At 46.5% G+C, this 26349-nt stretch overlaps 1 protein-coding gene across 1 annotated transcript; it reads left to right on the top strand.

Annotated features, from left to right (window-relative positions):
* LOC130488712 (galanin receptor type 1-like) lies at positions 1–25578 on the top strand. Its single transcript, XM_056862351.1, has 3 exons — positions 1–702; positions 8576–8641; positions 25261–25578. The coding sequence occupies exons 1-3, from the start codon at positions 1–3 to the stop codon at positions 25576–25578; spliced, it is 1086 nt and encodes a 361-aa protein (XP_056718329.1).
* Positions 25579–26349: the final 771 nt, after the last annotated feature.

Raw genomic sequence — 26349 nt, 5'->3', positions numbered from 1 at the left:
ATGGAAAAGGCACCGCTCTCCCTCATGACCAACACCACTGTTTACAACATTGACCCTAAGGTTAAGCAGACCAATGCTTCATCGTGTCAGCCAAACGCATCTGGAGCTGGCCCAGAGACGGTCATCGTACCTGTGCTCTTTGGGTTGATCTTCCTCCTGGGCATGGTGGGGAACACGCTGGTGTTGGTGGTCCTAGGACGTCTCCGGCCAGGAGGGCGCCCCTCGCGCAGTGCCACCAACATCTTCATCCTCAACCTGACCATCGCCGACTTCTCCTTCCTGATCTTCTGCATCCCCTTCCAGGCGACCATCTATTCCCTGCCAGAGTGGATTTTTGGCGCATTCTTCTGCAAGTGGGTACACTACCTGGCTATGGCCACCATGCTGGTCAGCATATTCACCCTGGTGGCCATGTCAGTGGACAGATACATCGCCGTGGTGCACGCCAAGCGCTCGCTGTGCATCCGCAGCAAGCGGAATGCTACCACAGGCGTGGCCGTCATCTGGGTCCTCTCCCTGCTCTTCGCCATCCCCGTGGCTCAGCACCAGGCCCTTGTGAGCGGGCACTACCAGGCACCAAACAGCTCCTTCTGCTGGGAGCAGTGGGCCGGCAACTCCGCGGCCAAGCAGATCTACAAGGTCACCATCCTGATCGTTGGCTACCTGCTGCCCCTGATGCTCATCACTTGCTGCTATGCCAAGGTGAGTGACAGAGCAAGAGATGATGCAAGAGGGTGGAAGCAGCTCAACGACCGTCTCGGAGAGCCAGCGTGTTGTAGTGGTTAAGAGTGGTGGATTGGAGCGGTGGATTCTGATCTGGAGAACCGGATGAGCGATGGAGGCTAATCTGGTGAACTGGATTTGTTTCCCCACTCCTCCACATGAAACCAACTGGGTGAACTTGGGCTAGTCACACTCTCTCAGACCCACCTACATCACAGGGTGTCTGGTGTGGGGAGGGGAAGGGAAGGTGATTGTAAGCTGGTTTGATTCTCCCTTAAGTGGTAGAGAAAGTTGGCATATAAAAACCAACTCTTCTTCCTCTATCTATCTATCTATCTATCTATCTATCTATCTATCTATCTATCTATCTATCTATCTATCTATCTATCTATCTATCTATCTATCTATCTATCTAGTTACAGTCTAAGACCAGCGAACATACAAATTACAATCAGTAGTAAAAAGAAAAGAAAACAAATGTATAAAATCTAAAAACGCTGATTTAATAAATAGGCTAAGGATAGCTATATAACTATCATAAGTAAGTTATGTAAACCTCAGCTACGATATACATTAGTACTGAATGTAAGGCCATTAATCTACCTCCTTACTTCTGGGTGCGTTACTCCTCTTAATAGCCTAGTAGCAGAATTTTGCCATTGCATGGGATACGACAGCCTCCTTATCCTTAAGCAATAGTTTGACCAGGGCTAACTCCGTACCCCCAGAAAATATTTCAGATGCTTGAAATGAGAGATCGCAGAGAGGAAATGGTGTTTGTTCTGATTTCATCATAAAATTCACAGTGACTGTCTCTTGGGGAGAGGCTGTGACTCAGTGGCAGAATACCTGCTTTGCATGCAGAAGATCCTAGGTTCAGCCTTCAGCATGTATGGTTTGAAGGACCAGGTAGCAGATGTGAAAGCTCTTGACGTGAGATCCTGGAGAGCCCTTGCCGGTCTGAACAGACAAGACTAACATTGACAGACAGGAAGTCCGACTTAATATAAGCGTCATGCATTCAAGACATTCAACACAGGGGAGCTGTGGTTCTGTAGCAGAAGAGGAAGAAGAAGGGTTGGTTTTTATTCCCTTCTTTTTTCTACCATAGGGAGTTTTAAAGCAGGCTTCCCCCGCCTAGCGGGGACCTTGTGAGGTAGATGAGGCTGAGAGAGTTCTGAGAGAACTGTGACTGGCCCAAGGTCACCCAGCAGGCTTCATGTGGAAGAGTGGGGAATGTCTCTGCCCCACAGTGATATAGGGCAGAGACATTCTTACATCAACAGAGAACGCACTTCCAAATATCTTGTGATGCAACAAGATGCCTGGACTTGAGTCTTGCCCAGAGCACAGCATGCATCCATGATATTCTGCCCCTCCCAAGTAGCCAACACCTCATGGCGTAGTGGTTAAGAGGGGTGGTTTGGAGCAGTGGACTCTGATCTGGAGAACTGGGTTTGATTCCTCCCTCCTCGACATGACCGGGGGACGCCAATCTGGTGAACAGGGTTGGTTTCTCCACTCCTCCACATGAAGCCAGCTGGGTGACCTTGGGCTAGTCACAGCTCTCTTAGAGCTCTCTCAGTCCCACCTACCTCACAGGGTGTCTGTTGTAAAGAGGGGAAGGGAAGGTGGTTGTAAGCCGGTTTGATTCTCCCTTAAGTGGTAGAGAAAGTCGGCATATAAAAACCAACTCCTTCTTCTTCATCTACCTGCTTGGTTGAGACAGCACTGGGGGTAGCTATTGCCTAACAAAAAATGGTGTGGAGCGTGGCCTCCTGGTTGAGCTCCTGAAGAAATTAACATGACTTTCTTCGATTTGTAGCTGTCAGCACTCATTCATTGCAGATGTTTCTCCTTATGTACACTGGCCACCAGGAAAAGTGACACTAGTCCTCTCCCTAAGAGCTGAGCAAGAAACAAATTAGATATAGAAGAAGAAAAGTTGGTTTTTATATGCCGTCTTTCTCTAGCACTTAAGGAAAAATCAAACCGGTTTACAACCACCTTCTCTTCCCCCTCCCCATAACAGACACCCTGTGAGGTAGGTAGGGCTGAGAGAGCTCTAAGAGAGCTGTGACTAGCCCAAGGTCACCCAGCTGGCTTCGTGTGTAGGAGTGGGGAGACCAACCCGGTTCATCAGATTAGCGTCCGCCGCTCATGTGAAGGAGTGGGGAATCGAACCCGGTTCTCCAGATTAGAGTTGATATTAGAGTTGGGACGAAGCCTGAAGAGGGCGGGTTGGGGGGGGGGGACTTCAATGCCATAGAGTCCCAATGCCAAAGTGGCCATTTTCTCCAGGTGAACCTGGTGGTTGGCAACCCTACTTGAAAGCTGTACGGGGTCGCCATAAGGCAGCTGCAACTTGATAGTACTTTCTATCACCACCACCACTACCAAGGACCTTTGTGAGGGTAAAAGTTTCTGAGCACTTTGCACATTTTAAAAAGGACGTTGAGTCATCATTAGGGCTGCAAGCTTCTATGTATTAATCTACTAAAGTTCCTGTTTACATGTTTTAATATTGATATGCCTTGTGTGCTATATTTATTATCCTGGAAGCCACACTGAGCCTGGCTTTACCGGGGAGAGAAGGGTATACATCTAATAAACAATCCAACAAACAAATAAATAAAAAACTAAAGCTTTAGGGTTAGATCCAGACTAAATTTTCTACTGACAAACAACGTTTCTATAGCAGAACAGAACTTTCTTGCCTCTTCCTCTCCTGTTGCAGCCCATCCTTTGCCGTGTACCCAAGGTTGGGTGGGATAAATAAAATAAATAGATAAAGAAAATATAATTTATTTAAGGCGCTATGTCAGGATAAAAATTATTTTAAAATATCTTTAAAACAGCACAGTGGCATATCCTAGGTTGATATACTGTAACCACATGTGTGTGTGTGTGTGTGTGTGTGTTAAGTGCCGTCAAGTCACTTTCGACTCATAGCGACCCTATGAATGACAGTCCTCCAAAATGTCCTATCTTTGACAGCCTTGCTCAGATCTTGCAAATTGAAGGCTGTGGCTTCCTTTATTGAGTCAATCCATCTCTTGTTGGATCTTCCTCTTTTCCTGCTGCCCTCAACTGTAACCACATACCAGACGCATTTCGGCCTGTTTGGCCTTCCTCAGTGGTCAATTGATACCCATGTAAAACATACACACATATTTACAGATATATGCATATACAGACAAATATATATCAAACCAGGCATGTGTGTAGGTTGTAAAGTATATTTCCACTTATACAAACATCTGGTTAGATTGTCTAAGTTGTTATACTGTGCTGTATGTCTCCCATATAAAATATGTGTGCAATTATCAACTAGGTAAAACAGTGTTTGCCCATCCTTTGTCCCCAAAATGCTTCTCCTGGGTGACAGGGGGCCCTCAAGAATGGCAGGAGGGCAAATCAGGCATCTGGAGCAGGAAGGCAGAATTGGCAGATATGACACCTCCCCTTCCTTTAGTGCAGGGGTCGGCAAACTCATTAGTCAAAAGAGCCAAATATCAACAGTTCAACGATTGAGATTTCTTTTGAGAGCCAAATTTCTTAAACTTAAACTATATAGGTAGGTACACTGTTTATTAACTTAATAACATTTAATTAAAGTTTTAAGTCTTAATTAAACTATAGGTACACTGAATAAAACTTGATATCATACTAAATAGTGATCTTATTTATTGATAAAAATTAAATTGTAAGTCCCTGACATTTCCCCCTCCCCGTCCGGAGTCCTCGTCTGGAGGCCTGGTCTACCGCTATAAAAGCCTATTGGTAGACCTGGCCTCCGGCTGAGTCCCATTGGGAGGCCAGGTCTACCCATTGGCTTTCTTGGCAGTAGACCTGGCCTCCAGAGGCCCATAGAAGCCAATTGGTAGACCTGGCCTCTGAAGGGGGACTTTCCCCTCCTCGGAGTCCAGGTCTACCGCCAAGAAAGCCAGTGGGTAGACATGGCCTCCCAATGGGACTCAGCCGGAGGCCAGGTCTACCAAAGGAAGCCCGCCCCGCCCAACAGCTGATAGGCGGGGGGGCAAGAACTGCCGAGCCGCCCGCCCAGCAATCGTGTGGCTAGAGGGGAGGGGAGGCTCCCAACCATTGAGGGCAAGGGAAGGGGGACCCGGCCATTCTCCATGACGGGGCGGGGGGGAGAGACAGCGCGCCCGCTCGCCTGCTCTCTCTCTCTCTCTCTCTCAGGCGCGCCGGCTCCGCAGCCGGCTGCCGGCGTGAGCGGGCGCGAGAGCAGGGGCTCCGAACCAAGTTCGGAGAGCCGCACTCAATGGGCCAAAGAGCCGCATGTGGCTCAGGAGCCACAGTTTGCAGACCCCTGCTTTAGTGGAATATTTCATCTGAATCCAACCCTTAATCCCAGAGGCTGAGGTACAACTTCCTTTTCTGTGAATGCTTTGGTATAATCCTTGCGTTACCATCCCTTATTGAAATTGAGCCTAAATCTGTGTACCTGAAATATGTACCACGCCTCTCCTTTTGTTATCTCCCCTATTTTAGATTGTAAGCTGTTTGGGGCAGGGCCCCATCTTCTTGTACGCTTGCAAAGTGTTCCATCAATGAAGGTATTCTATAGAAGTGGTAATGACATATATTTTGTTCCAGGCCAATTTGTGTCCCTGATTTCAGTGAACACCTATGATTATCCTTGATAGGGGGAAAAATGGTAAACACTGCAGGTACTTGGAGTTTGGTTCATAATGGGGGGGGGGGGAAATCAAAATTCTTTTCTGCAGAAAAGAATTGGAGTGATCCTTGTCCCAAACCACCATGGTGTCTGATATTATTCTGGGCTTTTTGATGCAGAAGAATGAAGCAACCCTGCTGTCAACTGTAGCAGCTTGTCTTGAGAAGTCGATACTGCTCCTGAAGCGTATAACAGTGCCATCCTCAGCAGAATTACACCCTTTTAAGTATGTTGACTTCAACGGATTTAGAAAGGTATAACTGCTTAGGATGGCAATGTCAATCTGGGAAGCTCAAACATGTGAATGTTTACATTTTAAAAATGATTCCTTGGCATAATTCAGATACTAATCGTTGCACAATACATCTTCCTTGGATGGTGTCACCTGGGGTGGATGTGTCCCGGGTCACCTCCAGGGTGGCTGGCCATAGCAAGCTGAGCAGGGGTCATCTGTCCATGTCCATAATATCAAGCACCAGTAGGGTTGCCAGACCCCTCCTTGCCACCGGCGGGAGGTTTTTGGGGTCCCACTCACATCCTTGCCTCTCACTAGGATTGCCAACCTCCAGGTAATAGCTGGAGATCTCCTGCTATTACAACTGATCAGCCGATAGAGATCAGTTCCCCCGGAGAAAATGGCTGCTTTGGCAATTGGTCTCTATGGCATTGAAGTCCCTCCCTTCCCAAACCCTGCCCGCCTCAGGCTCTGCCCCAAAAACCTCCCGCCGATGGCAAAGAGGGACCTGGCAACCCTACCTCTCACGCATGCCCAGATACCAATTTCTGAGGAAAGCCAATGAGTTCTACTTGGCAAGCAGGTAATGGTTTAAGTCCAATGCTTGTCCGTTACCTTCCAACCAAATAATTCTGTACTATGGTAATGGTCTCCTTCTGCCTCGTTTGCTTTGGCTGAGCAGGCCAACAAGAGGCACGAGCGCTGCACTTAATGGATGGGCTTTCTTTTCATTAATACACTTAAGTACTTTTGGTCTCCTAGCTCTAATAGTTCAACACATTAATTGCTTGGTTACGATGTTGCTGTTGCTGTGTTTTTTGAAAGGTTAATCTACATTCATTTGGGGGGGGAGTGCTGAGTGAACATTTTTTCACTCCAGGATTTCTTTAAAACAAAGAAACTACCCGGGGGGGATTTTGATCCTGGAGTGGAGCAAAATGCAAACATGACCTTAAATAGCGATATTGCCCGACTAGCTGTGAGAGGACAGGTCACCTCTATTCTTTGCCGTCTATGCGTAAAGCTATTTTTAAACAAAAATGGACCATGTGGGAGAAAGGCGTAAGACCCTGGCCCCTCCCCCCTCACTAGGGTTGTCAACCTCCAGGTAATAGCAGAAGATCTCCTGCTATTACAACTGATCTCCGGCCGATAGAGATCGGTTCACCTGGAGAAAATGGCCGCTTTGGCAATTGGACTCTATGGCATTTACATTCCTCCCCTCCCAAACCCCACCCTCCTCAGGCTCCGCCCCAAAAATCTCCCTCCGATAGCGAAGAGGGAACTGGCAACCCTACCCATCACCTCCCACCCTTCTATGGTTTATAGTGCAATCCTAAACAGACTCACACCCTTATTCACCCACTGACTTCAATTAGGGTTGCCAGCCCAGCTCCAGGTTGGGAAATACCTGGAGATTTTGGGGGTGGAGCCTGAGGAGGGTGGGGTTTGGGGAGGTATTTCAATGCCACAGAGTCCAATTGCCAAAGCTGCCATTTTCTCCAGGGGAAATGATTTATATCCCCTAGAGATCAATTGTAATAGCCGGAGATCACCAGCCACCACCTGGAGGTTGGCAACCATAACTCCAATGGATTCAGAAGGGCATAATTCTGTTTGGGATTGTGCTGTTAAAACAGTTTTTGTTCAGACTGGCTAACATTAGATATTGGAGAAAAATGCTTAAAGCAATGAAGCACCAGACGTAAGGTAAGCAAGGGAGAGAGAGAGAAAGAAAGAAAAAAGTTTCCTCCTCCCAGTATACACATACACACCTGACCCCCTCCCTTCAGCTTGAAGGGGCCACCTACTACAAACTCTTCTATGTCCTTGAACAAGAGAGTTATTTGGAGATCATCTCCTACCAATTTGCTTCCACTGAAGATTGGGTTGCCAACCTCCAGGTGGGGCCCGGACATCTCCTGGAATTACAACTGACCTCCAGACTCTATGGCATTGTATCTCATGGGAGGTCCTTCCCCACTCTCCACTTTGGTGGATTTTAAGAGCCCCGTGGCGCAGAGTGGTAAGCTGCAGTACTGCAGTCCAAGCTCCGCTCACGACCTGAGTTTGATCCCGACGGAAGTAGGGTTTAGGTAGCCGGCTTGAGGTCGACTCAGCCTTCCATCCTTCTGAGGTTGGTAAAATGAGTACCAAACTTGCTGGGGGTAAAGGGAAGATGACTGGGGAAGGCATTGGCAAACCACCCTGTAAACAAAGTCTGCCTAGTAAAAGTCGGGATGTGACGTCACCCCATGGGTCAGGAATGACCCGATGCTTGCACAGGGGACCTTTACCTTTTTTACACCCCATTGAAGTCTCTCCCCTCACCAAATCCCACCCTCCTCAAGCTCCACCCCCCCCCCCAAATCTCCAGGTATTTCCCAACCTTGACCTGGCAACCTTAGTCTTGCATCGGAGGATTAACCTCACAGGGGGGCTCTTGTAAAGGTAAAATGGAGGAGAGGAGAATGGTGTGGTAATCCTTTTTGGAGCCCCATTGGGGAGAAAAGTGGGGTATAAATATCTTAATAAATGAATAAATAATTCAGACTCTGTTAAATGGCAACAGATTGTGATTTAACTTCTATTTATAAGATTTACATATTGACTATGAAGAATGGGGTGATTTGGGGGTTTTCTGCCTTCTTGGATATGGCACTGGGTGTGCTTCACAGTTATTTGACATGATTAATAGGAGGTTTTTGCACAAAAGTGGGCAGATGTGTCCAAGTTTATCTTGCCAAGTTGTTCCACTTACTCTTTAATTAACGGTTTCATTTGCAACTTGACAAAAAGTGAGGGGAAATCAATTATATTGATTCCCTCGTGAGTCAAACACCTGCCTGTTCTGGAGTTTGTTGGAAACAGAGATTACTCAATAAAGGTACATATTCCCCCTTTTTTTCTCTTAGGTTCTGTATCATCTTCATAAAAAGGTGAAGAATATTTCGAGGATGACGGTGAGATCAAAAAGAAAGGTAAATGAAACCATATAAACGTATGCAACTGTCTTATACCGGGAGGTATCCTATCACCATGTGCTCCTGTGATCCTCTCTACTGCTACAGCTCTTTCCAAGCCCCTGGAAAGATCATTCCCAGATCCGCAGGATCCATGCAGAGAAGCAGCCTTGAGGATTTAGGGGCTGGAGCGAGGAGGGACAAGAGGATGAGTTCACTCCCTTTCCTCAGCAGAGCAGCGCTAGTGGGAGAGAAAAAAGGTGCGATTTCGACTCCTTTCCCTTTCCCTGTTCCTCTGTACAGATCCTTAGACTCCAGGAATGATCTTTCATGGGGTTGGAAAGAGCTGCAGCAGTGGAGAAAAACCCTGGAAAATTACACCTTCTGCACATGGAGGGCAGCATTGGTGTTAGAGCATTGGTCCACTTTGGCCTCCTATTTACCCACCCGGGATAGGGAATTACCAGCCTCCAGCTCCTAAGGGATTGAGGAGCAAGAGAAAACATAGCGTCCACATAGTGACACTCTAGGAATTCCCCCTAGTCTCTATGATAAAGGCCAGAGAGACTAACGGAAGCAGTCTAGACAGTCACCTGGAACTGGCATCATGTCCTCCCCAAATTCTGCCTCCCAAATCTCCCAAGTTGTGTTGCTGAAGTTGTGTTGAGAAACTTAAGTCTTCCTAGCTCAGCATTCTGTTTTCTTTTTTTTAATATATATATTTTTATTGTTTTTTCAAAAATACAAAAAAGAAAAGGGATAATAGGTAAAAGGGAAACATAATATCATATGATAACATTTTGTGTGTGCCCTGTGACCCTGTCATGACTCATTTTTGTAATCAAGTGTTTTCTTTGTCATTTATGGGTCATTATATCACTATATTTCTTCTGAATAAAAAATTACTTTTAATCTAGTAGTCAAAAAGGGCAAGAGTCCAGTAGCACCTTAAAGACTAACAAAAATATTTTCTGGTAGGGTATGAGCTTTCGTGAGCCACAACTCACTTCTTCAGATACAGCTAGAATGTGAATCCATCGGTCTTTAAGTAGAGGAACAGTATGTAAATGTGAATAGCAGGCTTGATTGGATTAGGTGTGATATGCAGAAGAGTCTGTGATGTCCAGGGGAGAGATGGGTGTGGAGAAATCAGCATTGGTCATGGGCCATGAATGCAAGGTCTTTATTCAGCCCAGGTAAATGCATTGACTTTAGTTTGAATATCAACTGTAATTCAGCAGTTTCTCTTTCCAATCTCCCTTTAAAATTCCTTTGTAAGAGAACTGCTACTCTTAAATCTGCAACAGAATGTCCTGGAAGGTTGAAATGTTCACCCACTGGTTTTTGAATACTGTGGTTTCTGATGTCAGACTTATGTCCATTTAATCTTTGTCTAAGAGACTGACCTGTTTGTCCAATGTAGATTGTGGAAGAAGTGAGCTGTGGCTCACGAAAGCTCATACCCTACCAGAAAATATTTTTGTTAGTCTTTAAGGTGCTACTGGACTCTTGCCCTTTTTGACTACTGCAAACAGACTAACACGGCTACCCACTGTGAATTACTTTTAATCTGTCATTATATTTCTGTGTTTTCTAATGACTCTTGACTCAAACAAATATTCAGTTAATAGGTTGTGGGGGTTCATTTTGGATCAGGACCTTAGCATGAGGGGATGGATGTTTTAAGCCTTCCCCTTGCGCCATTCTCCGGACCTGAGCCATCTTCCTGGAAAGCTGTTTGCCCCATTGAGGAAAACATACACGTGTCTGTATCAGTACCTTCTGCCCTCAGTCAGAGAAAGTTTTCCCCCTACACCTGCTGTGGCTCAGTGGTATAGCGTCTGCTCTGCACAGAGAAAGTCCCAAATTCAATACCTGGCATCTTCAGTTAAAAGGATCTTGTAGTAGGTGACACGGGAGACCTCCAGCTGAGACTGTGGAATGCAGCGGCCCATTAGAGTAGATGAGACTGACCTTGATAGGCCAAAGATCTGACTCAGTACAAGGCAACTTCGTGTGGGTAGATGAGCTACCTGAGAGCCTTTGAATTGGAGATGTCAGGGACTGGACCTGGGAACTTGCACACACAAAGCACAAACATTACCACGCCACTGCTTTTACTGCTCTGAACAACTCAATCAGAAAAAGTATATGTAACAGAGTAAAAGTGTAATTGGTTCAATTGCACTTTGAAGTGATTCTTTCATGCTTCACTGAAAGCCTGAGGAAAGGAATACCTGGCTAAACCATCCTCTTGACAGCTACCTAATTGCTTCTACTGTTTCCTTTCCACTTATACCACTGAACAAGCTGCCTTTGTGGCCCTGATGAGGGCAGAAAGGCAGGGTATGAATTCTGTAAATAAATAGACAAATAAGCTCTAAGTGCAATCGTTTTAACACTGGACTGAGATTTCATCGATATAATGAAAGGCTGCTAGGATAGGAGTTGGTGGCATCTTGAAGCGGGTATTTTAGCCTGACCTTCCAAGTCCTTTGGAGTTGAAAGCTTTGGAGAAATTGCATGCCTTCCATTCCTCAGTACTCCCAGGACAGTATCTTCGGACTGCAATCACAGCTCTCAAAGCAGGTACAGAGAGAGCCGTGCGGGTTTTGTGATGACATTCAGTGCCGGAGAAGCACGGAATTTGCTATCGCTCAGACATTTGTTTTCTTGAAGACAAGTTTCTAGCCCATACACATTGCATGAATTCCTTGTTCCCACTGTCAAACTCCGTGCCACACCTCACACCACCTCTGAGGTTTCCCTGACCCCGAGGAATTGCTGGAGGTGGGAACACAGCCTGTGCTGGGAAGGGAGACGAGGGAAAGATTCATTCCATGAGCACTTTGGTTCTTACTCTGTGCAATCCTAAGAATAATCTATCTATCTATCTATCTATCTATCTATCTATCTATCTATCTATCTATCTATCTATCTATCTATCTATCTATCAGCACAGTGCCTGCCGAGTCCCGGAGATACACTGTTCGTAAAGAATCCCATGCCGTCTTGGCATGCTCCTTGCCCGCAACGTATATAAGCCGGTCGTCTCCCACCGACAAGTTGATATTGGCAAGGGCTTTAATGTCCTTGGCAATCTCGGCTGCTGTGGTAGTCTGCCTCTCCACAGCGTCCCACAAATCCTCCCTCTTCAGATACTGCTCCAGCCTCACAGACCAAACATGGTAATTCCCAGAGGTGAGCTTATCCACAGGGATAATTGATTGAGCCATAACTCACGCAACCCTCCTTTTCCTCAGTAGCTTCTGAAAATCCTGGACTCTGCTTAGCTACCACCACACGTAACCTGCGCAATGTAGCAGAAACACTCCTTTAGCGTGGAGCTGGGCCCAGAGCCCTGACGCGGAAGCCAAGCGGATTGGCAGTCTGTCCAGGATAACACCATCAGAAAGTCCTCTGCTACTTAGAAAAGTGTAGTTTATTTCACAGTTCAAAGATATAATACAAATACTTCTTTCACACTCTCCGCTCATAGCATCCCACCCAGAACTTCAGTTCCACTCCATTATATACACCTGGTGGACGCAGCCACCAATCACAGTAGATGCCTAGTCATCCTGACATGGCTCCTGTATTGCATCAGCCACCTGGCCATAACCGGATCAGGCCAGCTCCCTCTAGCTCTCCAGGGACTTTCCAGGCTGATTGCATCATTACTAGATCCATCTGATCTAACCTGCACCTGTCAAACTAATCTGACAGCCTTGTAATATTGACAAATCATAGCTGTCTTCAACCATACTCCTGGGAGTAGGCCCCTTTTGGCTTGATGTTTGTGGAACTCCCTGCCCCAGGATGTGGTGATGGCTGCCAACTTGGAAGGCTTTAAGGGGGGAGGGGACATGTTCATGGAGGAGAGGGCTATCCATGGCTACTAGTCAAAATGCATACTAGTAATGATGCAGACCGATTCTCTCTAGTATCAGAGGAGCATACTCATTATATTAGGTGCCGTGGAACACAGTCAGGATCCTGCTGCAGTCGACTTGTTTGTGGGCTTCCTAGAGGCACCTGGTTGTCCACTATGTGAACAGACTGCTGGACTTGATGGACCTTGGTCTGATCCAGCATGGCCTTTCTTATGTTTTTATGACCTAAGCAGGATTCTGAGAAGATCTGCTTAGGATCATTCCTGAAGTCTAGCAGAGCAGATTTGAACATTGGTGCACAATACCAAGGATCACAGAAGTCCACCTGACCTAGGGAAGATGCCTGAAGATCACTTCCACCAGTCTAGAAGAAAAGCATCCATAGCTTGATGCTGTTCGCTCCCCCTTCCGAATTGCCACATCAGCAGAATCATGCAAATTTAGTAAATATGACAATACACCCAATTTTGCATAGGAAGAAGAAGAGTTGGGTTTTTTATATGTGGACTTTCTCTACCACTTAAGGAAGAATCAAACCAGTTTACAATCACCTTCCCTTCCCCTCCCCACAACAGACACCCTCTGAGGTAGATAGGACTGAGAGAGCTCTAAGAGAGCTGTGACTAGCCCAAGGTCACCCAGCTGGCTTCATGTGGAGGAGTGGGGAAACAAATCCAGTTCACCAAATTGGCGTCCGCTGCTCATGTGGAAGAGTGGGGAATCAAACCCGGTTCTCCAGATTAGAGTCCACCGCTCCAAACCACCGCTCTTAGCCACTGCGCCATGCTGGCTATAAGTGATAATGCTTGTAAAATGTAGTGGGGGTATATTTATTTCTGGTACAGAGTTCACACAGATCCACCTTAAAAGATGACATTAAACCTTGATTAGACTGAAGATTAACTGTTGTAGCATCAGAAGAAATTTGCTGGACCATGGACAGTGGGGCGCTGCATTAGAACCCTTTGTGATATGCCAAGATCTCTGGACACTGGAGAGCTTAGAAGGGATTTTATGGACTCTTGAGTGCACTAAGCCATAAAATCCTATCAGCACTCTTGTACCAGCTGTGATTTCATTTTACTGATGGTTGCTCTGGAACATCAGCATCAAAGTCCATGTAATTGAGTTTTTGAGTTATAGCTTAATTGCAGTTGGTGTTCTTATTGATGTGTCAAAGCGTTGCCAGCAGATGGTGTTTCTTAAACTTACACAATTGTTTTGGAAGCCAAGGTGGATATACAAAAGCTACTGAACTTGTTTATTTTCCTATTTCATTGCACGTTGCTTCAAACCTTGAGGGAAAGGGTTTATTGCCTCTCAAGTAATAAATTGAATGCATTTAGGTGTAGGGGATTTTTGAAAAAGTTGCTATAGCATATACATCAATACTTACTGAAAGACTTATTTCCCCAATTCAATCAAATATTTCATTTTATACAAACAGCCTCCAAGATGTGGATAGGAGTGCTATGTAGAGATCCTGCATTCTTGTTCTTATGAATCTAGATAGCTTTGAAGTTTTAGAGTTGAGTTACAAGTTATTCCATTAAAGATGACCACCCAGGCCTCAAAACAGTTTGCAACATTTCCAAATGCAATTTTTAACTTTTCTTATTCCCCAGCCGTCCCTGAATACATTCATCTGGAGATCTTGGCTCTGCTGCAGACTCATTCCTTCTCAATATCTTATAATTAATTCCCTGTCCCACCATTTCTGTGAACAACTAAAGAAGATCTGCCCTGACCTGGATGGTTCAAGCTAGCCTGATCTTGTCAGATCTCAGAAGCTAAGCAGGGTCAGCCCTGGTTAGTACTTGGATGGGAGACCACCAAGGAAGTCCAGGATCGCTGCATAGAGGCAGGCAATGGCAAATCACTTCCACACAATGATCTTCCTTCTCAAACCCAAACCATTGGGTTGGATCTTGTGGGTCCATTCCCCTAGATGAGGCACTTTCCCCTGGTGGATGAAGGAACAGAATGGAGATTGTGGGGTGGGAGAGGGAAGGATGATCCAGAGAGGACGAGGGAGGCAGGGGAAGTGGAGTGGGAGGGCTGGCAGAGATGTGGGGGCGCTGAATCAGTGGCAGCAGCGGCTCGGCAGCTCCGGCAGTGGGGAGAGCTCTCGCCAGAGCGTGGAGGAGCCCCACCACTTCTCCCAGGGAAGGCGAGAGGCATCTGAATCGTGACAGGGGGGAGGGACCCTGACTCTGCATTTTTGCAGGTTTATTCATTGATTTAATTACTTCTGGGATTTCTTCAGGGCAATACACCCCCGTGCAGAGGGCTTTTAAAATTCGGAGCAGAATACCATGCGTCTGCAGAGCGGCGAACTATTGAAAGCATAAATGGCCACTGGCAAAATATTTAAAAATGTAAATTAAAAAAAATTGATTCGGAACTAATGCCCTGGTGTACAGCCTCCATCTCATGCAGAACTGGAAGTTCTGTGCAGGTGGAGGGTAAAGAAATCATTTGGCAGCCCTTGTCTGAGTTAATGACCTTTACCTTATAGAAATGAGCCTTGTGTGGATTGTTTTTGCATAGCCTATTAGCATCGCACTGTGAATTGTTTTGATATAGAAACCACCCACCTGGCAACCCTATCAGCCCATTCCTGAGAATTGGGCCGAAACTCTTTAGGAGGTGGTGTGACCTCGCCACCAGCGTACATACATGTAATCGCACAATTACATGTACTTACGCTGGCGGCGAGGCCCGTCCTGCCAGCAGGTGAGCGTTGCGGCACCGCACCTCGCCCCTCTGCCGGCACGGCCTCTCCATGGCACCAGCAATGGCGTAGAGAGGCCGTGCCGGTGCAGGGGGGCGTTCCGGGGGCTTCCTACCCCTTTCGGCCACTTGCACCGGGAATGGCGGTGCTGCACCTGCTTTTTAGCAGGCGCAGCCTCGCTATTCCCTATGGGGCGAAAGGCTTTTTTTTTTTGTTTAATGGCGTACGGGAATCGGCTTAGGAAGAGGCGCCACTGCGCCTCTTCCCCGCCATCCCTGTACGCTTCAGCTAAGGAATGGGCTGTATGTGGAGCCTAGAGAGGGGAGGGTTTGGGGAGGGGAAGAAAGTGACCTCAGCAGGTAGGGCTGCCAACCTCGAGATGGGGCCTGGCGTTCTACCAGAATTACAAATGATCTCCAGACTACAGTGATCAGTTTCCCTGGAAAAATGGCAATTTCAGAGGACATACTATGTACTAAAGATTCTAGGTGAAGTCCCTCGCCAAATTTCCCCCTGTAGAGGTACCATCCCCAAACCTGTAGGAATTTCACAGCCAGAGGTGACAACCCTATCTGCAGGGTATAATGCCATAGACTCCATCCTCCAAAGTAGCTGATTTGTGCAGGAGTACTGATCTCTGTAGTCTGGAGATCAGATGTAATTCAGGGAGATCTCCAGACCCCACCTGGATGTTGTCAACCATACATTTCCTATGGGAGTCGGAAATACCTGGAGATTTGAGGTGGAGCCTGCGAGACTGGAGCACAGGGAAGGAAGGGGACTTGGTAGGATATAATGCCATGCAGTCCACCTTCCAATACAGCCATTTTCTTCAGTAGAAGTGGAATAAATGTTTTAAATAAATAAGTGATTTATGTAGTCCGGAGATCATTTATCATTCAGGGAGATCTCCAGCCTCCACCTGGAGGTTGGCAACCCTGTTCTGGAGATTATCTGCGATTCCAGGAGAATTACAGGCTCCACTTTGAGGTTGGCAGGTCTATTTTTCTTAGCTAGAATAGTGAACTCTCCTGCAACTTGAAAATGTCTCCTCTAATTTCTTATTGCATCCTCTTCAGAAGCATTTAACAACAGGAGGCGCTATAAGGACTTGGGGGGTAGAATCCCATACCCTTGCTGGTCCCTGCCTCCCCCCTTGTTTCTGAACCCCCTTTCTTTCTCCTCCCTCCAGTTGGTTCCCCTCCACTCTGCTTCCCTCCCCCCTTATGTCCTGGACCTGCAGGTGCTATCTTACCTAAATGCCAGTGAGTTTTTAAACATCTGTACATAGAATCATAGAGTTGGAAGGAACCACCAGGGTCATCTAGTCCAACCCCCTGCACAATGCAGGAAATTCCAAACTACCCCCCCACACCCCCATGCCCAGAAGATGGCCAAGGTGCCCTCCCTCTCATGATCTGCCTGTCATAGAATCAGCATTGCTGACAGATGGCCATCTAGCCTCTTCTTAAAAACCTCCAGGGAAGGAGCTCTTACCACCTCCCGAGGAAGCCTGTTCCACTGAGGAACCGCTCTGTTAGAAAATTCTTCCTAATGTCTAGACGGAACATGCACAGACCTCACTCATACCTTTTGGAGGCTGCTCATTTTTTAAAAAAAAAAAAATGTTTTGTGCCAACCCAGAGGAGAGCCCATGGATTTTTAGAACCTCCAATGGCAGTATAATTGGTCCTATTGTGGAGGGTTTTTAAAAATCTAAAGGTATATATATGAATAACTGGTACTACAGGTGTTGTAAAGGAGGTCCTTTAAGAATCCAATTACTGTCTTTGAAAGCAGCTTTGCTTCTTACTCAGATGAGCTGATAAAATGGGAAGGCACTTATTACCCATCTGGTGCAGCATCTTCTTCAAATTAGAAATAATCTTGTTTTTTCACTCCCCCCCCTCCCATTTAATACTTGGCTGCATGTTTGAAAGCCCGTTTTAAAAGTGACAGATCCTTTAATTGTAAAGAATAGGTTTCATGATCACAGTGCGAAAAGGCTAATTACTTTGATTTATTCAAGATACAATTAGCCTAGAACTCTTGAGTTAAGGAAAACCCAAGAAAGCGATGCATGTTTAAATACCAGCGCCAGAAGACAGAAAGCAATTATCTTTTACATTGTTTAGCGCAACCATTTCATGTTGAAGCATAGACTAAAGCAAAATGAGGGTTTTATTTTGACGTTTCCAGTAGAAGAAAAAACAGCAGTTTTAATTATTCAGCTTGCAGCCCAGAGCATTGTAAAACCAAGCCTTCTTTCTTTCTTTCTTTCTTTCTTTCTTTCTTTCTTTCTTTCTTTCTTTCTTTCTTTCTTTCTTTCTTTCTTTCTTTCTTCCTTCCTTCCTTCCTTCCTTCCTTCCTTCCTTCCTTCCTTCCTTCCTTCCTTCCTTCCTTCCTTCCTTCCTTCCTTTCTTTCTTTCTTTCTTTCTTTCTTTCTTTCTTTCTTCCTTCCTTCCTTCCTTCCTTCCTTCCTTCCTTCCTTCCTTCCTTCCTTCCTTCCTTCCTTCCTTCCTTCCTTCTGCAATGTGCATTGCCTGCTGTGGTGAAATGCCTTCCATCTAGGGTTACCTGGCATTGCTGGGCAACCAGCAGGAAAATGGAGGGTGGGGAGAGCCAGGAATACGGGGGCAACCGTTGGTGACAGCATGACATCACTTCAAGGAAAACCTGGAAGTAATGTCACACTTTAGAGTTTCTGGTGATTCGTAGAGAGGACTGACATCATTTCTGGGTTTTCCCCAAGAACTAACAGCCCGGCAGCCATTTCAAAACATTTTCTCCCACTGTGAGCAGTGGCAGGAAACATGGGCAGCGGATTCCCTGCCACCATCACGGGGGCTTGCAACCTTGCTTCCAGTGGAGAGTTAGGGCCAAAGCTTGCGTTCTGTGCAGGAACAGAGGCTCTCCGGAGCTCCTTGCTATCTCCCGCTATTACAACTGATCTCCAGCCGATAGAGATCAGTTCCCCTGGAGAAAAATGGCACTTTGGCAATTGGACTCTATGGCATTGAAGTCCCTCCCCTCCCAAAACACCGCCCTCCTCAGGCTCCGCCCCCCAAAATCTCCAGGTATTTCCCAACCCAGAGTTGGCAACCCTATGGGAAAAACAGAAGGTGGGTAGGGATCACCATCCTAGGGCAGGGCCACTAGGATGCTGATGACCCTGGCCAGAGGAGGACAATGGTCATCCTGAGTTCACACTTTGCAGATGGGAAGAGAAGATGTGTGTGTGTGTGGGGGGGGGAAGGCAGAAAATAAAACTCTCAAGATTGTTGAAGAACAGGCCATTTTTACACACATTCAAGAGTAGGGTTGCCAGGTCCCTCTTCACCACCGGATTGAGGTTTTTTTTGGACGGAGCCTGAGGAGGGCGGGGTTTTGGGAGGGGGGACTTCAATGCCATAGAGTCCAATTGCCAAAGCGGCCCTTTTTCTCCAGGGGAGCTGAAACGAAGGGTTTGTTGATGTGGTCCTTACATGATTTTAGCAGCCAGGATGAGCAAGGATCCAGGGAACAAGTAGTGACCTTCACAGATGTTGACAGGATCTTGTCAACATCCATCTGAGGAGATAAGTATATACCAGGTACAGAGGAAATGCGGTTATTCCAATTTCTCCTACCCATTCTTAGCCTGTTGTTTACCCATGCAATATGTGCTTTTAATTTAAATTTAATTTAAATTTTCTGTTTTCAGTGCAGTGAAGCTGATCTCTGTGAACCATGTTAAGTCGCATTCAGTCCACGCTTCCCAGGATCAGGAAATGAAAAAGAGACCTGAAATCGGTGCTATGGTCTTTAAGAGACTAGAAGACAGAGCGGCCTAAGATGGTGTTGTTAGGCAGTGCCTGGCAACCGGGGAGAAGGTTGTGGGTGGGGAAATGGGGCCAAAAGGGTCAATCTGGTGATGCTATTCTCTTTATTGGCTGCGCTTAGGGTTGCCAACCTCCAGGTGGTGGCTGGAGATCTCCTGCTATGACAACTGATCTCCAGCCGATAGAAATCAGTTCCCTTGGAGAAAATGGCCGCTTTGGCCATTGGACTCTACGGCATTGAAGTCCCTCCCCTCTCTAAACCCCACCCTCCTCAGACTCCGCCCCCAAAAAATCCCCAGGTATTTCCCAACCGGAAGCTGGTCACCCTAACTGCCCTGAAGGTCTGTGAGATGAGTGACCCTCTCCTGGTGTGGTAAATGACCAGTGTGCCCTGGGGGGTATTAAAAAAAAGAGATCACTGAGAGATCATGGCCAAATTAGGGGGCCATTTGAGGGGGTTCAGGTGGAGTTAAGGACCCCTCTCCTCCCACTGAATCTCCCTAACAAATATTCCTTCCACACCTGTATTAGTGTTGCCTTGGCAAACACTACCTTAGAAACATGCCTTTTCCAAACTAATGTGTAATTTTGCCCTCTGGGACTTTTGTGCTTTTAAATGCTAGTAGCAGCAGGTGCTTTTTGTCCACTTGTGGCTCATCCCCCCGCCTATTTTTTTCTCTTGTGAAAGCAGTTTGGCAATTATTTTTCAAAATGACAGCAACGATTCTCCGATGCCTACTGTAGGGCATCTCTCTCCTCAACCCCAAATGACACCGTATTCTCAGAGCCACGCATCGTACGTTCAGGACGAGATGCCTGGATTCGCAGGAGTAACCAGAGCAACGTAATTAGGGTGTTTTTCCAACTATAGCACTTTACCAATGCGAGGCCCATACATCCGCAATGCTGTCTAAACGACGGATCAAATTTAGACCCAGTTCGTAATGGTGGGCATTCAAGAGCGACCAGTGAGAAGAGAGACTGATGCAAATGGCAGTCAGATGCTTGGCAGGAGAGCGAGATGGGATGGACTGCCCAATTGCCCATTCAGCAGATCCTCGGGAACCAAGATGATATTTATTTTTCTGCCAAGAAATGCAGTTCCAACTGAATTCACTGCCATCACATGGCAAAGGATTGCACTTCTCTATCTGTACTTGACACACAGCAGCTTTCTAATTTAGATTAGGGATGCTCCAACACCCACCGGTTCGGCACATATTGGCCATTTTTGCATGGTCAATTTTGATGCTCGCTCAAAGCTCTTTTTTTTAAATGCGACCTTTAAAATGGCTTTTCACGGTCCACTCCCAACACAAAAGTAGAAGTTCCACTCCCCCCACACGCCTGCTCCTTTGTTCCTGTTTGCATATCCATTAGCATATGCATAGCTGACGTGCCTCTGTAGTTTTGCATTGTGCCTTGAGGGGCATTCTTCGAGGCAAACACCAAAGGTTGCTTTAAATGGTCTCCTTTGTAATGCGAAGCAGGTATGCGCCAGCTTCACAGTCACTTCTGGAATGACGTTCAACGTGCAAAATTCAAAAAACAATATGCGGGGCAATTCAGCCTGGAACGTGCCGCTAATTACCATGCAAAAATGGCCATTGTGTTTAGTAGTTGTGAAAAGGGAGCTAATTTTTGGAGGGATCATTTGGCCATTTATGCATGGCTGTTTCTTTCTCGCGGTGACCCTGCCGACTACTTCGGGCTTTGCTTTGATTATGCTTGCATTTCCCGACTATCAGAGGTCATCTTGCTCTCCTCACACACTTCCACATGTTTTCCCTGTGTTTGCTGGATTCTGGCTAAACGCAGATCCAGAAAATGCGGGCAAAACACGCGGAAATGTGTGCGGAAAGCGAGGCGACCTCTGAGGGTTGGAAAATGGCAAGCATAATCAAAGCAAAGTCCCGAAGTAGTCGGCAGGGTGACTGCAAGGAAACAGCCATGCATAAATGCCCATTGTCTGTTTGTTGACCTGTTTATCAGGTTCCTTCACCCTCTTTCTTCCTAACAGCACAGTAAAGCACAACATTTAGGGCTGTATTTACACTGCACAAAGTAGAATTTCCTAAGCACCTAATTCCACACCCTCAGAAACTTTCCCTTCATTAAAAACAACAACAAAACCCTATAAGTTTCTAGCTCTTAGGACTATGAAGCACATCCGCCAACTTTGTTCTGACGGGGCTCCTGTGCCACGAACGGCTGCATGACAAACAAGAATTCAGGAGATGGGAATAATGGGGAAAGCTTTACCTCCTGAATTTACAAGAGACACACAGATGATCAGCACAGGAGCCTTGTGAGAAAAGCCGTTGGGAACCTAGCCATGAAGATAGATTTGAACAATTCTTGGTAGACATCTGACTCATGAAAGCTCATATTGAAATAAATGTTGGCAGTCTTTAAGTGCCACTGGACTTCTGCTACAATAGATCAGCATGGCTACCTTTCTGGAAGAGTCTGAGAAGCCACATGTGTGTCCGGGGCTGATTAACATTCTCAGTGGGCAAGAAGTAAGGATTCAGGCTAGCAGGTACAAAAAGCTGGTATCTATTTTCTAAAAATGTGCTGTCAGCTGTTACCCCTATTTAACAGGGGCATGTTCCTGGTCTCTCTTTTGCCTTTGGGGACTGCTGTTTAAAAATGGCATTTGGGCAAATTGCTAGGGGTTGGATCCAGAATGAGTTGGCCATTTCCATCATTTCTCCCTTCCCATTGCAGATCCCCCCTCATATAATTCCTCTGGGTCCCCTTTGTCCCACAGGCAAATTTTGTGGAGATCAGTGGGCTACAGTAGGAGGCGGGAGGCAGAAAATTCTTTTGGCGGAAAATTTAGTCTGGAGCCAACCCCAGCGTTTGTCAGGCTTTAGCCCTCTGTCCTCCAAATCCCCAAGACTTAAATTTGTGAGAGGGGGTGGGGATAGGGTTGCCAACTTCCAGGTACTAGCTGGAGATTTCCTGCTATTACAACTGATCTCCAGCCGGTAGAGATCAGTTCACATGGAGAAAATGGCCGCTTAGGCCATTGGACTCTATGGCATTGAAGTCCCTCCCCTCCCCAAACACCTTCTCAGGCTCTGACCCCAAAACCTCCCGCCGGTGGCAAAGAGGGACCTGGCAACCCTAGGTGGGGATTGCATCTCTCCTCTATTAAGCTTGTGCATAAATGCACATACATAAACATCGAGGCACCATGCCATGCTCAGACTGCTGTTTTCTGTGGCACAGCTTGAGGAGTTCATTTGGAACTGTTGATTACCTATTATAGGACAATTACGTTTTCCCCCGTGCCAGTGTGTCTTTCTCCAACGGAACAAACACTCTATTTACTTTCATATTGTTGCATGGTGAATTAATCAATCAATCATTGCAATTCATGGGGGAGAGCGCTCAGCAATGTGTCATAGTGGGAAGGCAGTGATCCATCACGACAGCATAGGAGCGTTCCAAGTAATGGCCTTGTTTTCCTCTGTAAACTGTTGGATGGTAGGACATTCCAGGAGCAAGTTGTCTGGCTCTCTTCCCTTGTTTGGTGTGCTGGAGATGTATGGTGCAGTTGTAATATCGCTCAGTTACAAGTGAGAATGAGCCTGATATAGGGGTTAGAGTGTCAGACTAGGATCTGGGAGACCCAGGTTCAGATCTCTGTCTGCCATGGAAGCTTGCTAGGTGACCTTGGGCTAGGCTTGCCAACCTCCAGGTACTAGCTGGAGACCTGCTATTACAACTGATTCCCAGCCGATAGAGATCAGTTCACCTGGAGAAAATGGCTGCTTTGGCAATTGGACTCTATGGCATTGAAGTCCCTCCCCTCCCCAAACCCCGCCCTCCTCAGGCTCGGACCCAAAAACCTCCCGCCAGTTGTCAACCCTACTGCCTGTCCACTGCATTCAACATGGCATTCAACTGAGTGAGAGGCAAATTGGGCAGGCTTAGAGCAGTTCCCGGCCATCAAGGATCCAATAAGCAGGCCATATAGTCCTCCATCAAGTGCCAGATTAGTGAAAGCAAAGAGCCCTTGAGAGAGGAAAGCATTTTGTATAGAACACTGCCCACGCAGGAACCCTGTGCAACTCAGCATCACCCCTGTGATGGTGGCACTTGTAAGCCAACTGCCCACACAACAGGGTTCATGCTCTTCTAGCAGCAATTTATGGTTGCCCGGAAACTATGGAAAAAAAGATCAAATGAAGCCAATTTTATTTTATTTTAATGATTTTTGATGTGCATAGAAAAAGAAAATTGGGCCGAGTATATCACCCCCGACAACGAAGCTAATTAATGGTGTTGTCAGTCATCATCCATGCCTGCACCATGCTTGATGGTCAGAAAGAGTTTAATACACATTTCCTATTTGCTGAGGCCTTACACCTTGTCCATAATTAGGGGTGCCACGTGCCAGGCCACTGGCGGGAGGTTTTTTTGGGCAGAGCCTGAGGAGGGCAGGGTCTGGGGAGGGACTTCAATGCCAAAGCAGCCATTTTCTCCAGGGGAACTGATCACTATCGGCTGGAGATCAGTTGTAATAGCAGGAGATCTCCAGCTAGTACCTGGAGGTTGGCAACCCTATCACTGCTTCAAAAGGGTGGGTTGTCCCTGAGGACACCCATATTGTCTATTTTGGCCCTCAGTGGAAGGGAATCACTGGCTCCAAGCTGGAGGAAGGAAGGCAATCAATCCATCCCATTGTGTATGCAGGCATGTTTCTTGCATGAATAAATCAAAGGCAGGAGAAAAATGAAGTATACATTTATGCAAGACTAACGATTGTGCACAAAATGCTTGGAACACAGACGATTCAAATACAGACATTTAAAAGACTGTATACATATCTGCTGCATATTGGGTTTCCAGGCATGGCCTAGCAACCACTGGAAGACAGGGGGTTGGGATACCCGGATGGGGTGGGGGATCAGCAATGGTGTTGAGAAAACTCAGAAATGACATCATGCCTTATTAAAAATCACTGGCGAGTCCTAGAAAGGAACTGGTAAAACCATACAGTTTCCAGTGATTCCTAAAAATCTGTGAAGTCACTTCCAAGTTTTCCCAACAGCCATTAAAAAAATTCACATGTTCCACTAGGGAGGCTGCTAACCCTTGCTGTATAAATAATTATTACAGTACAGATAGTGATAATGAATGAGTGGGGGAGCTGGGAGCATGGAAGGGATCTGTAATGTTGTTGTTTTTTACATTTTATAAAAGTAAAGCATGTTTTCCTTACATAAACTGTATTTTTCAGTCTCATCTAGTTGCACTCCTCACTTAACTCTCTAACCCACCTAGCTTTTGTCCATTCAGGTCCCATGAATTGAACTCCAGCATAGCCTTGTTTTGTGGACAAAGGGAATCCCCCTCCTTTTCCCATTAGCAGAAGAGCAGAAAAACAAATTGGACCCAACCCTACAAAAAAAATTACAGAATCCAAAATGCAGTGTGCCCGCAAATGAAATAAACATGCTTTTGTCCATTCAGGTCCCATGAACTGAACTCCAGCATAGCCTTGCATAGACAAAGGGAAGCATAGACAAAGGGAAGCCGCACTTCCTTTTTCATTAGCAGAACAGCAGAAAAGCAACTTGGACCCAACCCTACAAAAAAGATTACAAAATCCAAAATGTAGTGTGATGGCAAATGAAATAAGCATGTGTGAGAACTATGTTTAAAGTTGGCATAGCCCTATTAGTTCTCTGTGACAGGTAAAAGCAAAACCGGTTCCTGTAAAATGTCTCCCCACTCCTTAGAAGTGGAGCTCCTAAGTTCATTTTAAGTTAAATTTGGTGCCAACCTTATGTAATAAGGAGCCCCGTGGCACAGAGTGGTAAGCTGCAGTACTGCAGTCAAAAGCTCTGCTCATGACTTGAGTTCGATGTTGACTGAAGTTGGTTTCAGGTAGCTGGCTCAAGGTTGACTCAGCCTTCCATCCTTCTGAGGTCGGTAAAATGAGTACCCAGGTTGCTGGGGGTAAAACGTAGATCACTGGGGAAGGCACTGGCAAACCACCCCGTAAACACAGTCTGCCTAGTAAACATCGGAATGTGATGCCACGCCATGAGTCTGGAATGACCCGGTGCTTGCACAGGAGACTACCTTTACCTTTTTACCTTATGTAATAGTCAATGAGGCCACATTTTGGACAAACCATTTTAACCTCTTTGTGTGTATATTTCTCTCCAGACAGCACAAACTGTGCTACTTGTGGTTGCTGTGTTCCTGATCTCCTGGCTACCACACCACATCATCACTATGTGGGCAGAGTTCGGGCATTTCCCGTTGAACAATATCACCTTCACCTTTCGAATAATCTCCCACTGCTTAGCCTACGGGAACTCTTGCATCAACCCTATCATCTACGCTTTCTTGTCTGAGAATTTCCGCAAAGCCTGCCGTCAAGTCTTCGCATGCAAACTCCTCCTTCAGCCAGCCCCTGCGAAGAAGCTGGTGAGGATTCGCATGGAGAACTTTTCCACCACTCACTCGACAACTAACTTGTGAACTGGAACGGGAAAGACTTATCAGGAAGAACAAGCCGAAGAGCATGTAAAGGCGTGGAGAAACTCCACGCACGGAAACCAAAGTATTTAGGGAAAGCGGACTTGTTCTGGACAGCCCTTTGTGTTGAGCATGGTCATGTAAGCCATCCACTTGCCATCGTCAATGCTTGGTTAGCCAGCTGCGCATGGCCGGCCTAGCAGTAACTTAAGAGCATTCTGATGGAGCATGTAAGAGAAGCCACTTGAGTCGCTGCATTAGGAGATTGTGAAGGGTAATGACTAATGGTGAAAAACGTTTCTAAAGGTGAAATGGGTCAGCTTGTAGAGATAACAAGCAAAGGGAGGGTTGGGAGGTGGGAAAGGATTCCTCTGAAACCTGCACAATGTCTCTTCAAATTGCTGCCAAGGGCCTTGTGAAGTGAGGTCTACCTTCAGCACTAAAACCCATATTATTTCGTTTGCCAAAGGCATTGTTAATTCACAGCAAATGAAAACAAATTGAACTCTGTCCCTCAGAAAGCTGGACGGGGCATCCTTCATTTCTGTATTTACCCAAACGGATTATGACTCTGGTTCTAAACAGGGGTGGGCTTAGCCACAGGGCATCTGGAGCCGTTGCCCTGGGCCCACACTGGAACTTGGGAGCACCTACCACCCTACAACTGATCTCTCACCCTGTCTGAGAGTCAGGCAGTATGGTGGGAGCGATTAACTGTTGGGCAACTGGGAGCTTTCCAAATCCCAGCTGATCACCCTCCCCTGCTGCCGGATT

This window comes from Euleptes europaea, chromosome 17 (assembly GCF_029931775.1).
Source record: "Euleptes europaea isolate rEulEur1 chromosome 17, rEulEur1.hap1, whole genome shotgun sequence".
Lineage (NCBI taxonomy): Eukaryota > Metazoa > Chordata > Lepidosauria > Squamata > Sphaerodactylidae > Euleptes > Euleptes europaea.
This window is presented reverse-complemented; position numbering and strand designations above follow the sequence as displayed.